At 37.5% G+C, this 14,213-nt stretch overlaps 1 protein-coding gene across 3 annotated transcripts in view; it reads right to left on the bottom strand.

Moving 5' to 3' along the window:
* The window catches only part of MAP3K5 (mitogen-activated protein kinase kinase kinase 5), a 218,527-nt gene that overhangs the window by 126,280 nt on the left and 78,034 nt on the right, over positions 1 to 14,213 (bottom strand). For 2 of the 3 annotated variants that reach the window (XM_068550870.1, XM_068550872.1), the window contains 6 exons: positions 13,056 to 13,079; positions 6,958 to 7,151; positions 5,995 to 6,163; positions 4,721 to 4,827; positions 4,027 to 4,248; positions 2,273 to 2,443 (listed from right to left, as the gene is read on the bottom strand). In XM_068550870.1, coding sequence (XP_068406971.1) covers positions 2,273 to 2,443; positions 4,027 to 4,248; positions 4,721 to 4,827; positions 5,995 to 6,163; positions 6,958 to 7,151; positions 13,056 to 13,079 — 887 coding nt within the window. The remainder of the gene's footprint in view (positions 1 to 2,272; positions 2,444 to 4,026; positions 4,249 to 4,720; positions 4,828 to 5,994; positions 6,164 to 6,957; positions 7,152 to 13,055; positions 13,080 to 14,213) is intronic. The other variant, XM_068550871.1, reaches the window with a different exon arrangement.

Raw genomic sequence — 14,213 nt, 5'->3', positions numbered from 1 at the left:
TTGTTTGTTTGTTTGTTTGTTTGATCAGATTTGGTTAATATTTGGTCACTAATTCTTCAAATATTTTTCCTGATATATCATCTCTCTTCTCTACTTCTCAGACTCCAATAACGTATGTTAGACTGCTCAATGCTATTCCACAGGTCACTGAGACCATTAATTTCTTTCTCAATCTTTTTCTTTTCTCTGTTTCAGTTTGAATGATTTCTAATCACCTGTTTTCAAGTTTATTGATCCTTTCTTGCATTGTGTCCTATTTATTAATCCCATTGGATGGAATTTTGACTTTGAATACTATATTTTCAGTTCTAGAATTTCCATTTGGTTCTTCTCCAGTTTACATTTATCTCCTATAATTCTTCATATTTTCACCCATAATATCCATCTTTTCCAGTAGTCTCTTCAACATATTTATCATTGGTATTTTAATATCCTTCTCTGCTAATTCCAAAATCTTTGTTGTCTGTGGGTCTACTTCTATTGACTGATTTTTTTTTTTTTACTATGGATCATACTGTCCTATCTCTTCACAAATCTAGTAGCTTCTGATGGTGTAGTAGACATTTTGGAATGATATTTTGTAGAGAGTTTGGATTCTGTTATCTTCCTCTTAAGAGTGTTGAATTTTGTTCCAACACGCAAATAAATCACTGGCAGTTCACCTTGTTCATGTGGAATCTTGGTTTTAGGTTTTATTAGGGTGGCTCTGTTTTGGTTTTCCTCTTAATTTTCCTTAGTCCTGGGATGTAGTTTTTTTATTCTGAAGCCTTGGACCTTCTGGAGTTTCAGTGGAAAGCTCAAACTGTTTACCCAAGCCCTTATGACTTGGTGAGGTTCAAACTCCAAACTCTGTCTCTCCTGCATTACACAACTGCTGAAATCTCTGTTCAGCTCCAGCCTTCTGGCTGCTATTTTCCGCTGAACTCCTTTGAGTTTTACCCCACGTGTGCACATGTCAGGGGTCAGCCAAGAATGGAAGGGCAGTTTATACTTATATTTTGGGCTCTCTCTGTGGCTCCTTCATTTAGGGGGTCTATCACTCAATTTCCAGGCACTCTGGCAGCCTCAGACTAACTCCTCCAACCAGTGAAACTATGATTTTCATCTTGAGTTCTAACCGCCCTGTGCCTGCAGATCAGAGAGCTCCCCCAAAGGAAAAAGCATTTAAAAGTGGATCTTATCTAATGTGATACCCTTCATCTAAAGATCTAAAACTCTTCAGTTTCTTACAATCTTTAGTCACTCTTCAGAGCTTTCAAACTTTTTTTTAAGTGTTTTTCCAATGTTTATAATTGTTATTGGCAGGACGATCAGTGCAATAGAACCTACTCTGTCCAAAAGACAGAACCTTGATGAGCAGATGCAAATTTTAGTGGACTCTAGTTTTCCCAATCTTTTATGGTTTATGGTATTAAAAATACCTTGTTTAAGAAATTCTTTCCTATCCCAAAGTCATAAATTCAGTTTGTATATTTTATTCTAAAAATATTTTTTCTAAAGGTTGTTTTTAAAAAAAATTTTGATCTTTAATTCACTTGGATTTTATTTTCTGTGCATGGGTTAGACTAGGGATTCATTTTTATTTTACAAGCAGATAAACAAATTTTCCCAGTACCATTCCTGAAGAGTCTATTCTTTCCACTCTGCCTCATGAAGCATACCATGTCATAAATCTAGTCTCAAATCTATATATCTCAGTCTGTTCCAGCTTCTCTGTTCGGTTCCAGTGTTTTATTTGTCTATGCTTGCACTCATACTGCAACATCTTAATTATTACATTGTTATAGTATGTCTTGTTATCTGGGAGAGCAAGTCCCTCCACCTTGTTCTCCAAAATTGCTTTGCCCATTCTTGGCCCTTTAGTTTTTCGAATAAATTTTAGAATCAATTTGTTGAATTACATGAAAAGCCCTGCTGTGGAGAATTAACATTTTTAAAATATCAAGTCTTCTCATCCACAAACTTGGTATATTTTTCCATTCAGGTCTTCTTTCATGTCTCTTGAATTTTCCCCCAAATTATATTTTTATTGTATTATACTTTATAATGCCTTTTAAAATTCTTTTTTCTTAAATCATTATCTTTTTAACCAATTTACCCCATTTTACTCTGCCTTATTAAATGAATTCCATCAAAATTATTTACTAAAGCTATAAATTGTGAGATTTATTTCATAATACACAATCAAAAGGATAATAACAATAATTTAACACTCATTTGCAAACAATTTTTTATGTTATGGATTTATCAAGTATCTATCCTGTGCACTTACCAAGAAGCTCCATGGTCTCTACTTTCAGAATCCATGAAATTAGAGTCCAAAAACATATCTTTGTAGATTCGACCAACGAGGCAATACATATCTGAAGCAACCTGCCCTTCACTTTGCACCAGGGGAATCATAATGTCAAGAGCTTTTGCTCTATCTCCAGGGAGATTTCTCCTAAGGTAGAGGAGGGAAACATCATTGTTTCAGTATAGATTACAGAAGCAGTTTAGGCCAATTATCTTTTTAAAACCCTATTTAGTATATTGATTCACATTAGTGAAGTTCGGCAAGATAAAAACAACAATTATATTTTGAGAGTCTTCTGTAAATCTTTTTATCCTATTTGCATGTCTACTGCGTTTAACAAGGATTTCTTTTGAGTTGCTTTTCTGCTAATGGTGATAGATTTGTGCTTATCCATCCACAGTCCTTCCAATTTCCCTGCAGTCTCTGTGCAAATTTAAGTTGATGGAGTGAGATCAGGAATGCGGTCTGTGGCCTTGAATGGGGCAGAGTCAAGGAATCCAAACAGAGACAAAACCCTGATGCTATAGGTTTCAATGGCTTTTACTCTGAAACACTGAGCAAACTAATTCACAGACAATACCAACAATCCAACTTTAACCCAAGAGTCACTTATTTTCTACACGTGACCAATTGATTATCTAGGAAGCTGCTTTATATAGCTCATTTTAAAATCAGCGAGGACGTATAGATTGTTCTCAAAGATTAAAATTCTCTTAAGAATTATTTCTTGAATCTTGAAATCATTGTGCTAAGTGAAGGAAGCCAGTCACAAAGACTACATGTTGTATGAGCTCATCATATGAAATGTCCAGAGTAGGCAAATCTATGGAGACAGAAAGTAGATTTGTGGTTGCCTAGGTCTGGGGGATTTGAGAGGAAATGGGAGGGTGACTGCTAATGGGGAGGGGGCTTTTTTTGGTGGTGATACAAAGGTTTTAAAAGTCTTGGTGTTCATGGTCACACAACTCTGTTAATACACTAAAATCCATTGAATCATAGTACACTTTAAATAAAATTGTATGGTATATGAATTATATTTCAATAAAACTGTTATATAAAAAGAGTTATTTGTATTCTCAACTACTATTTTAAATCTTTCTGTGCGTGAAATTCCTTTTTACACTTTGTACTAAATACCTTGAGTTTAGAATAATGCTGCATACAAATACATTTATCATTTCATTCGATTCTATTGTAGGAAAGACAGAGACAAAATATGGATAAAGGAAAATATAAGAGGCTCTATGGACTTTCATTTTTCATTTCAATATAGAATATATTCATTCCATCTTTCATTTCATCTTTCAAAAAGGATTTATTTGAAAACCAGTTGGAACAGATAATCTCTGGAGGTTTCATCTCACTCTGCCAAATCTAAAGAAAAAGATGTTTAATAAATGGGGAGATAAAATAGACTTTCATTATACATGTACTGATAAAGTTAGCAATTTCTAGAGTTTGGGTAGATAAAAAAGGAAACACACAATCTCTGGTTGAAGAGCATGCTGACTTTTCTTTGGAGACAAAGGCAGGAGAACCTAGTGATGAAGAACACAAATACCAGCATCAGCTAGATCTGGGTTTGAGCCCCAGTTTTACGATATGCTTACTCCACCTCTTTAGTTTCCTCATCGGTAAAATAATTAAGCCTTCACGGCAAATGAATGATAGATGTGAGGTCCCCTCCCTTTTTCTTTTTATCATTCTCTCCAGTTGTAGTAATTACGTACATATTCAACTCTCCACCATGGCAGAGAACAGCACAACTAAGTTTTGGACAGTTCAGTGCTCTAGGCCTCTCTATGGCCAGCGCAGGGATGATCTTCCACAGTGACTCTGGGTAGAAAGTGGCACTGAGGTAGGTGCCAGCCATGATGCCAACAGAAGGCGGGGAGGCAGCACTGGAAGCAGCAGTGTTAGTCCTGGTCCTAGAAGATTCATGGACACATGACCTAAAATGCAGCCCACAGAGTTTTAATCATAATTAGGTATGTTCAGGGCAATCCCAGTGAACATATTCTCTGGTTAGGAATATGTTCACCTAGATATAACTATCCCTACTCTAGTTCATTTTTGTGTAAATAATCATTTGGTGTTGAGTATATTTAAAGATAACATCATATCCATGGAATTTAAAAAATCCTAAAAAATATATAAATAGCAAATACAAATTTTGACAGAGAAGAAAAAGAATTTTTAGAATTTAAATATACAAGCACTGAGGGACATTTTTTTACTGACAAAAAAGTCAGAAAAAATCAGAATGCATGTTTCCTATATTTTACATGGTTGAAGTAGAAATATTAACATTACATTCTAATAGGGAGTGGTTGCAAGGCTATAGCAAAAACATACCATAGAAAGAATATGGAGGTTAAAAAATAATATGTTAGCACATTGTGGATGGAAACTTTTTCTTCTTACCTATTCAGTGCAAATGCATAATGAAACTTCACATGGTGATGGGAGGCCAAATCAAAGGTTGGCAGCTTTTCTAAAGTCTCTACCAGCTTCACAATAGAATCATAGTCCTTTTAAACAAGAGAAGAATAATACAGAATTAAACCATTGGGAGAAAGTCCTGACAATGAAATGCCTTTGGCCAACCAGCTACATGAATCTGAGACGGGCATTAAAAAAAAGAACTAGAACCCATGGAATGCTTTGAAGAATCTAAAACCAAGAAGAAACTGTTTGTTTGTTTGTTTAAATAAGGGGTTTGGATTATATAGATAAAACATTAGAAATATTGAGTTACCACATCTGACCTATAAAACAATAAACAACCTAACATGGTAATGCTACATTGTCTAAATATGGGTGGTTTACTTCTCCCTGGAGCCAGATTCCTGGTATGCAGGGTCTTATCAATTACTTTCAGGGAAATAATTTCCAAAATATCAAGGACATGGAGCAACGAATTGAACTTCTGTTATAAGTAACAAAACTGTTCCGTTTCAACACAAGTAAGCTCTTTAGTCATGGAATTCTAAGTGCCACTCTTTTTCCACGTATGTGAATCTTTGTTGTTCACATGATGCTTTACTCGGGCCTGAAAGGTTGGGAATACGAAACCAGAAGTCGCTTAAATTTTACTGTAAAAATCCAATAGCAAATCCCCAACTCAGAGAGGATTTCATGCTACTTACCATAATTTAAAAGTTTTAAGACATCCCAATAAAAATAATATTGCATGTTCATGCTTTACTTTATATATTTTTAAAGTTATTTTTATAATTAATCAATTGCACATTTCATACTTCTATCTAGTTAGACCCAGCACTATCAATTTCAAGCAACACAAATTCCAGGAGTAAGAGATATGTCGGGAAAGCTCTAAAAATTTCTGCTATTTGCCAAAACAAAGCTTTCACTTATTGACTGATGGGTGTGCCGGAGGCTAATGGAATAGAACAGGCTGTCTGCAGATTAGCTGTGCATGCAAATTTTTCTTTTTGTTCTTTTGGAGGAAAAAGTCAGACATTTACCGTACAAGTCTTTCACAATCACTGATGGTTAACTTATATGAGTCTGTTTCATTTATCACAAAATCTCTGGATGGAAAGCTTAGGAGAGTCAATAAAAAATTACATGTAGTGACATGAATGACTTAATAGCTAACTAAAACTGGATATTAACACTCCCTCATTCCTCCAACATGCTACATGACAAAGACGTGACTTTGAGCAGCTTCTCACCTGGATATCTCTGTAGGAAAGTAACAGATTTATGACAATATCTGCTGTCAGGACTTCAATATTATCCACTCGCTGTCGAATTCTTGCCAATTCAGCTGCCAATTCTTTACCAGTGTATAAGTTACGAGCTTTCCTGATATCGTTGAGTATAGATTCCCGGAAATACTGGCTGGTGGGAAAACACACATTTTTTAGAGTTAATATTAGAAAGGATTTCAATGAAAAGCAATGATCTTATAAGGAAACGAAAGACATCTGCAGCATTCGTACCTTTCAGTTCGTTAAGATGCACAGAATGAACACCTTATCTATCTGGTATTATTTAAAAATTGGGGCACCCTGTTCTTTTACACTCTGCCTTGCTTCAGTAAGAATTAACTTGCTTCAGTAAGAATTAAAGGTAAAGACACTCTATGATAATGAATTTTCCAAGACCCTGCAATGTACCACTTAAAATGCTAAAACTTTATTTTTCAGTTTACTGTTTTGAGTAGAAATTGTTCTAAATAAATTAGGTGTGTCTGTGATTTGAACATAATATAACATTTTCCTTCCGATCCAGCATCACCATTTATCAACCTAAATGACTGCTCTTAACTAAAATATAATAGTGCTTTCAGAGATTTTTAGAGAGTTCTTGTCCTTACACTAAAAGTCTCTGGACATTTATTCAGATAATATTTCTGTACTTTGAATATATTTTTAGCTCTAACATTACTACAACACAGTTAACAGTCTTTTTTTTTTTTCTTTCTGATTTCAAGTTGTTCTCCTCTGAATAAAGTGGACAAAATGCAAGAGGTGGACGAGGCAGCATCTATTTTATCCACGTAGAGGGTATTATATATTTTTCCCTGGTTCCTGGCTGAGTACTGCATGTAAGAAACATCTGATAAGTTGCACAAATAAATGAAGTAGATGAACACTTCTTTATCACCACCAAATAGCATTACTAAACTTTACCTGGAACTTGCTTGTGCCACCTTCAAAAGTTGAATGAAACGATCCACAAGAGGTAAGCAGATGGGTCCAAGGAGCAGCTCAAAGTTCGGCTGCATGAGCTCTGACAAGCCCTTCATGAAGCTGCTATCACAGCAGTAGACCTTGTTATGTGGAGTTATCATGTAAGGAATAAACGTGTAGTTCCCAGTGCACATCTGTGGGAAGAGGAGGTGCCAGGAGGTGGTGAGCTGGCCTGCAGACTCCACACTGACGTAACCCTAAATCCTACTTTTAAATAATGATCCTGAATGTGAAGGTAAATTTAAAAAAACCTCATTTCCCATTTGATGACCTATGAAAACGGAAATCTCTTCCAATTTCTTTAATTCCTTACTTCAAATAATTAGGACTTACAGATGATTAAAAAAAAGTATGGCACAGTTTCTACCAATTGATTAAATATTTATTCACCATTTCTCATGGCTAAGGCAAAATGATATATGCTGTAGGTAAAACAGGGTAGCTTAAAACACAGCCTTTGGCCTTCAGGGAACTTAAACTTTAGTCAGAGAGACACAGCATAAATACATGGAAATGATAAGAGCTAACAGTTCAGGGCTGCCCACGTGACAGCAATGTGTGAGTGATGCCAGAATAAGCTGCTCCCCTCCAGGCTGCTCTATCGCAGTCGTGGCTCCATTAGTGTCCCAGTTACTAAATCTAGAGACCCTGAAGTTATCCTTGATGCTTCCATTTCCTTCCATAGCCTATCAAAGTCCTGTCTATTCCACCTCATATTGGTCCATTTCCCTCCATCTTCTCTGCCAACACTGCAGACCATGCCACCAACATACCTGGCCCGAGCCATTGTAATTGGCTTTTAGGTGGGCTCTCTGCTTCTCTTCTTGCCCATCAATCTATTTTCTACCCAGCTGTCAAAGTGATCTTTCAACAACCTATATCAGATGACTTCCCTCAGGTGCTTCAAGCCCCCTCGCTTGCTCCTGGCATGAAGATAAAACAGGTCACTGTAGCCTACAAGGGCTTGACTATCCAAATGCTGCCTCTCTCTCCAGCCTCAGCCCGTGCCACTCTCCGCTCACTCAGCACTGCCTTCTGTCTGCTCCTGATGATGCCAAGTGAGGGTGCACTAAACAAAAGTGGAAGTGGAAAGTATAAAGGAGAAATTGAACTGGACACCCCTGAGTAAGCGAGTCTTGACCAGAGCTTAGGGCTCAGGGAAGGAGAAGTGAATACATAAGGGTTTCAAACTCCATATGCTGGGCAGTGGGAATCATGGAAGGATTCAGAGCAGGAAAGAAAACATAAACAAAGTTGTGCATTTTGACTGTCTGGCCAGAAAACGGAAAGAACTGAAAGAGAAAGAAACGAGATTTAAGGAAATTAGGTGGGAAGCTACAAAGCATGACCAGATTGGCAGCAGCAACAGTGGACGTGTGCACTTGACATCAAGAAGAACAAATCATTGAGACCAGCCAGCTGATTACAGATATTGAGAGAGAGGAAGAGGAAGGCATCAAAGGTGACTCCAGAGTTGTAAATGGGGCTCCTTAAAGAAGAGTGGGATCCTTAACAAAAAGCAAGAATTCAGAAGGCGGAACCAGACTTAATTATTTATGAACAGATTACACTCAGGGGCACTAGATATGTATCAGGTAACGAATCATACACAGAGTCTGACTTCCAGTTAAAATATGAGAAGAACTTCAAGTGGGTGAGATTTGATTTGGGGTGGGTAGGGTGACATGCACACTTTTGAAAAGTTGGGATTTAAGGGGAACAGGACATCTAAAGGGATAATGTCCAAAACAGAGTTGGACATGTGTGACTGGAATGTAAAAGAGTTTCAAACCAAAATACAGGCCTGGTAATTCTTTGGCATGGCTGAATCTGAGGAAATGGGAGAGACCTCTAAGAGAAAAATCCAGAGAGAAAGCAAAAAGCAGGGGGCTGAAAACTAGAATGAGATGGGTGGAAAACTCTATTTATCACTGTTCTAGGGAGTCCAGGAGCCCAAATTATTTGTTCCATGTCAGAATTACAGAGAAAGATGCATCACTTCTCTTATCCTTCGAACTAAACAAATGAGAGCAAACATTTATTCTCCTTGGCATGTGCCAGGGAATGAATGGCCATACATTCACAACAGCCCACTTAGGGAGGGGATCTTGTCTCCATTTTACAGGTGAGGGTTCAGGTAAGGCTTGGCAAGGTCACACAGCTGGGCTGTGATGTGTCTGGGACTCCAGGCCAGGACTTCCTTCTCCAGAGGGCCTGCCATTATGGCTTGGGGGCTGGGCACCCTCCTGCCTGGCCTTGACCTGCCGGCACACCAACCCCTTTGCCTCAAGTCACCTTGCACGGACCCCTGCATGAGCCAAGCTACTGCCTCGTAGCAAACAGATGAGAAGTGTCAAATGCCCTTACGGCTAGGTTTAATTATTTATGAACATGTTATTCTTTGAGGCACTTGTATTTCAGGTAATGAAGCAGAAACTGGACATGACTTCCATTTAAAGTGCGAGAAGAACCTCCAAAGGTTGAGATTTGATTTTTAAATCAAGCACATTAAATTGCTCCTTTTGCAAGTTCTCCTTCATGGACCAATAACTGGAAGACTAGTGGGGAAGAGGAAAAATAAACATATCCTGCTACTAAAATGTTACCAAGATCCCACAGCAGGTCCACCATTTTAATCCTTTTACCCAAGCCACTGTCTAAACAGAAAAGAAAGGCAAGTATATCAAGAGATTGCTTTTCAAAGTTTCTGGAGCTTAAGCTATGAGGGAGCTACATAAAAGAGCAACAGAATCAAATACTCTTGTTTTAGATAAGCACTTGGACTCAAAATTACAAAAGAAAGGCTCTGAATCTTCTAAGTCACAAAATAAGGACAAACAGATGAGAAGCCAATAAACCAGAAAAGCACTATTAGAGTTTCTTCTGCTGCTGGATAAAGTTCTGTATCCTCAGAAGCCTTAATACCATGTGTATCTGTGCGTAAGACATGAACCAGCACACATTATTACTGAAACACTGGATATTGGGGAATAATGCATCTGTGTAAAACTAATTCTGGGAGAGGATGCCTATCAGATGTCTGGGTGTGTGTTGAGCAGTAGGTGGGTAAGGAGAGAAAATGAGAGTCATGCAAACAGCAGAGGAAATCAGTTTCCTGAAACTGTCTTCAGACCCCATGGGATGAGGTTTCAGAACGCTTGTTGAAGGTATTCAGCATGCTAAGGCTTTCCCAAGTTCCTGGCCTCACTGCTCTTTTTTGGCGTCTCTTCCCTATGTTTCTAAGGCAATATTTTTTTTCTAATATTTTTTTTCAATGTCCCATTGTTTATGGCCAAAAAAGGGGGAGAGCAGTAAACAGCAGGAGGCACATGGATGCTTATGCTTCTAGGCCTGAGCTGAGAGCCAGCCCGGCAAGCATGCAGTGGGGAGGAAGTGTGCGTGGGGGGAGCGGGCTGTGGACTTCGGATTGTTTTTTTTTTAAATTAATTAATTAATTAATTTTAACATCTTTATTGGAGTATAATTGCTTTACAGTGTTGTGTTAGTTTCTGCTGTATAACAGAGTGAATCAGCTATATGTATACATATATCCCCATATCTCCTCCCTCCTGCATCTCCCTCCCACCCTTCGTGTTTTTTAAAAAGATAACAGCTGCTGAGAAAAGCACTTTTTCAAAATGATGAACACTAATAATAAGGGAACATTTATTTCCCAAGCTGGCTCACATATAACTTAGAAATATCATTACTGCGATTTCTATTTACAGATTGCTACCAAACCCCGAGTTTGAAATAACTAATAATCCAAAGCAAATAAAAACAATGACTGTGTGATCAAGAAAAGACATTTCAGTTGCAACAACTGTCTTTTATTAATAAGATACTAATTCTAAAATATTTAAACCTACTTCTCGAAAAAGAAAGACCACAGCACATTTCTTTACATTTCAAAATACTAAGGCATGATCACAAAATAACAAGGCTGATCTCTCCGGCCCATGCTTGTTTTCATGGCTATAAAAACACACAGCTCAAAATCTAGATGTATTCTCTCCGATTATCTTCACTGCTTTTGTTTTAAAAAATAATAATGCCAATTCTGCGTTTCAATTTTTAAGGGTTACATAAAGGTGAACATAAGTATGTATGGAAAATGAATTAAGCTTCTGGGAAGATATGCTCTCAGCAGTCAAAGATATTGAAATATATGCTCAAAATACTCAACTTTTGAGAAGGATACCCAGCACCGGAAACACAGCAGCTTCCTCAAGTCAATGGGTGACTTGTTCATAACGTGCAGTATAGGGTCAACTTATAAACCTGCTTCCCCACACATCCAACCCATCACTGGGCATGATTAGCTCTTCCCTGCCATTCAGGTAAATGCCACCTCCTCTGAAAGACCTTCCATTCCCGCTTGAGGGGAGGGGCGCCCACTCTTTGGCACACTACCTTATGTTAATTTCTAATTTGTTTGTTTGCTTATTTGCTTGACCTTCTCCCCCAGCGAGACTCTGGCACTTCTCAGTTGTTGTCTCCTGGGACAGTTATGAATGGGTTGTCTTTAATTTCAGCCTTCATAGTGAGTCTCTTGTGGGACCAAGCCCAAAACCTGGCACACAGTTCATGTTCCATCAACATTTGCTTCACAAAATCTGTTACACTGAATTGATGCATGAAGCAGTAATTGTTCATTTCCTGTTGAGATGTGAAGAATGAGTTTATCACGGCAACATTATTTATGCTGCAATGAGTCTCTGATCTGAACTCTTAAATTTCTTAAATCTTTATTTCTTAAATTTCCAATCTAAGGGAAATTTACCCATTGTAAATTTAATCTTATCCTCATCATTGTAAATTTAATCTTATCCTCTAATCCTCATCTTAAATGGAGCCATGTGCAGATCTTTATGTAGTATGTTATTTCCACTCTAAGTTTCAGAGATACATTCTTTAAGGTTTTAAATACTGGCTTACCTTCCAAAATGAAAAACCATTGGCATAACAAGGCTGATTTCAGAATATATTATAATTATCTTTCATGCATTTAAAATTTTTTTAATTTATTTTTATCACTTTTTAACTTTTGTTTAATTCTGTGTGGAGGGTAAGAACTTTGCAGTGTGGTTTCAAAGGTCTTAAAGTGTGGTCTACAAGACTTAGGAACTTGGACTTCCCTGGTGGTGCAGTGGTTAAGAATCTGCCTGCCAATGCAGGGGACACGGGTTTGAGCCCTGGTCCGGGAAGATCCCACATGCTGCGGAGCAACTAAGCCCGTGCGCCATAACTACCGAGCCCGTGCTCTAGAGCCTGCAAGCCACAACTACTGAGCCCGTGTGCCACAACTACTGAAGCCTGCGCACCTAGAGCCCATGCTCCACAACAGGAGAAGCCATCGCAATGGGAAGCCCGCGCACCACAATGAAGAGTGGCCCCTGCTCGCCATAGCTAGAGAAAGCCCGTGGGAAGCAATGAAGACCCAACGCAGCCAAAAATAAATAAAAAATAAATAAATTTAATAAAAAAAAAGCATAGAATGTGTGTGATATTATAAAAGAAAAAAAGGACTTAGGAACTTAAGTCAGTACCAAAATAAAGATGATAGAGGTATGTATATATCAATATATCGATACAAATCTCCATATGTGTGTGTACGTGTGTATATGTATATTTATAATTTGTATATATAGTGTATAGATACAGTGTATATATAGACATAGATATCTATATATGTGTATATACAGATAGACATACATACGTGTATCAGTGTATGTATATATGCTGCTTTAGTAACACTCATAATTACACAAAATTGAATATAGTATGGAAATTTTTTCTAAAACATAATTATTTTTAGAAGAAAACAGGTATCAGTGTCATCTCCCATTAGTATAAAGTTTCACTATAAAGGAATATTTATGTAAAATAACCCATATTTATATTGATATGTTAGAAATTCTAAAGAGGAAAAAAAGAAATAGAAATTAATAATTGTAGAAATGGAAAATATACCAGAGATCAGTTGATGGAAAAGAAAAGATAAAAAAGTTTCTGGAAGGGTTAAGTAAAATACTCACAGTATTCTTCTGGCAAATGATTTCCTGAAAAATGAGAAAAGAGAAAAGTAAAGCAGAAGTTAAAACAAAATTAATTCAACTAATTAATTAAAATATTCTATGTAGAAAAATTTGTATTAACGATTTTATTATTTATTAATTTAGCAATTGGAAATTTAAAATGTGAACAGAAGGTGTAGAGTAAGCGTCTGCATCTAAGTTTACAGTCTGATGGAGGAGACAAGAATGCACAAAGGTACCGTCTACGGTTGAAGGAAAAAAGCATAAACACGTAGAATCCAAAACCCGAATAACCAAAAAATCATTTCCGCAGAGTATGTATGTGCAGAATTATCTTATAGCTACAATCTTTTGGGGAAGAGGTTTAAACGAGTTTGCTTTCCCAAAGCACAATCTCACTTATGCCCTGGGAAGAAACCTAGCAGCATGCTTGGAATAAAGCTGGAAATAAAGGGTATTGGCTACTTGTCAGAGTGGGCAAATCTACATGTAGACAATAAGAACATCTGACAATAACTAGTCATAAATATTGTTACGTATTGTTCCATAAGAAGTGAAATGTGATAAATACACTGCAGGCAGTGTCCCTATCTTCTAGGCTGTGAGAAATAAGTGAGATCATGCAAATAACATGGCTATACCGTGTCTGGTGTATGGAAAGTTCTCAATAAAGCTAGCTAACATATTATTATTCCTAGACTTTAAAATGACTAGAGACATGGAAGGTACAATCTAGAAGAGCCTGTGGCATAAGGGCTTCACTGAGGTTGGGGAATCATGATTTAGGAAAGAGAGATGGGACAGTGTTTTGGAAAAGATGGCATGTATGTTGCCATGGAAACAGGAAATGTAAGGCATTCGTGGAGCCTAAAGGGTGGTCCATCTGGCTAAGAAGAGGAGCCAGCTCAGGCGAGGTAAGAGAGGAGCAGAGGAGGAACGCAAGGCCCAGGGGACCAGCTGTCATTCATCCCAGGATCAATATGGGGCAAAGGGGAACCTAGGAGGGCTTTGGCTTGGAGCAGCATGTAAGATTTTTGAACGTTTATGGGTAACAGATGAGGAAACAAAAATCTATAGAGGAAGGAACTGTGCAGGGTAATTGTGAGAGTCATAAAGATGTATATAAAATACTAAAAGAGACCCATCAATACCTCACAA

The sequence above is a fragment of the Eschrichtius robustus genome, chromosome 9 (genome assembly GCF_028021215.1).
Source record: "Eschrichtius robustus isolate mEscRob2 chromosome 9, mEscRob2.pri, whole genome shotgun sequence".
NCBI lineage: Eukaryota > Metazoa > Chordata > Mammalia > Artiodactyla > Eschrichtiidae > Eschrichtius > Eschrichtius robustus.
The sequence above is the reverse complement of the archived record's forward strand: the minus strand, read 5'-3'. Positions and strand labels throughout refer to the sequence as shown.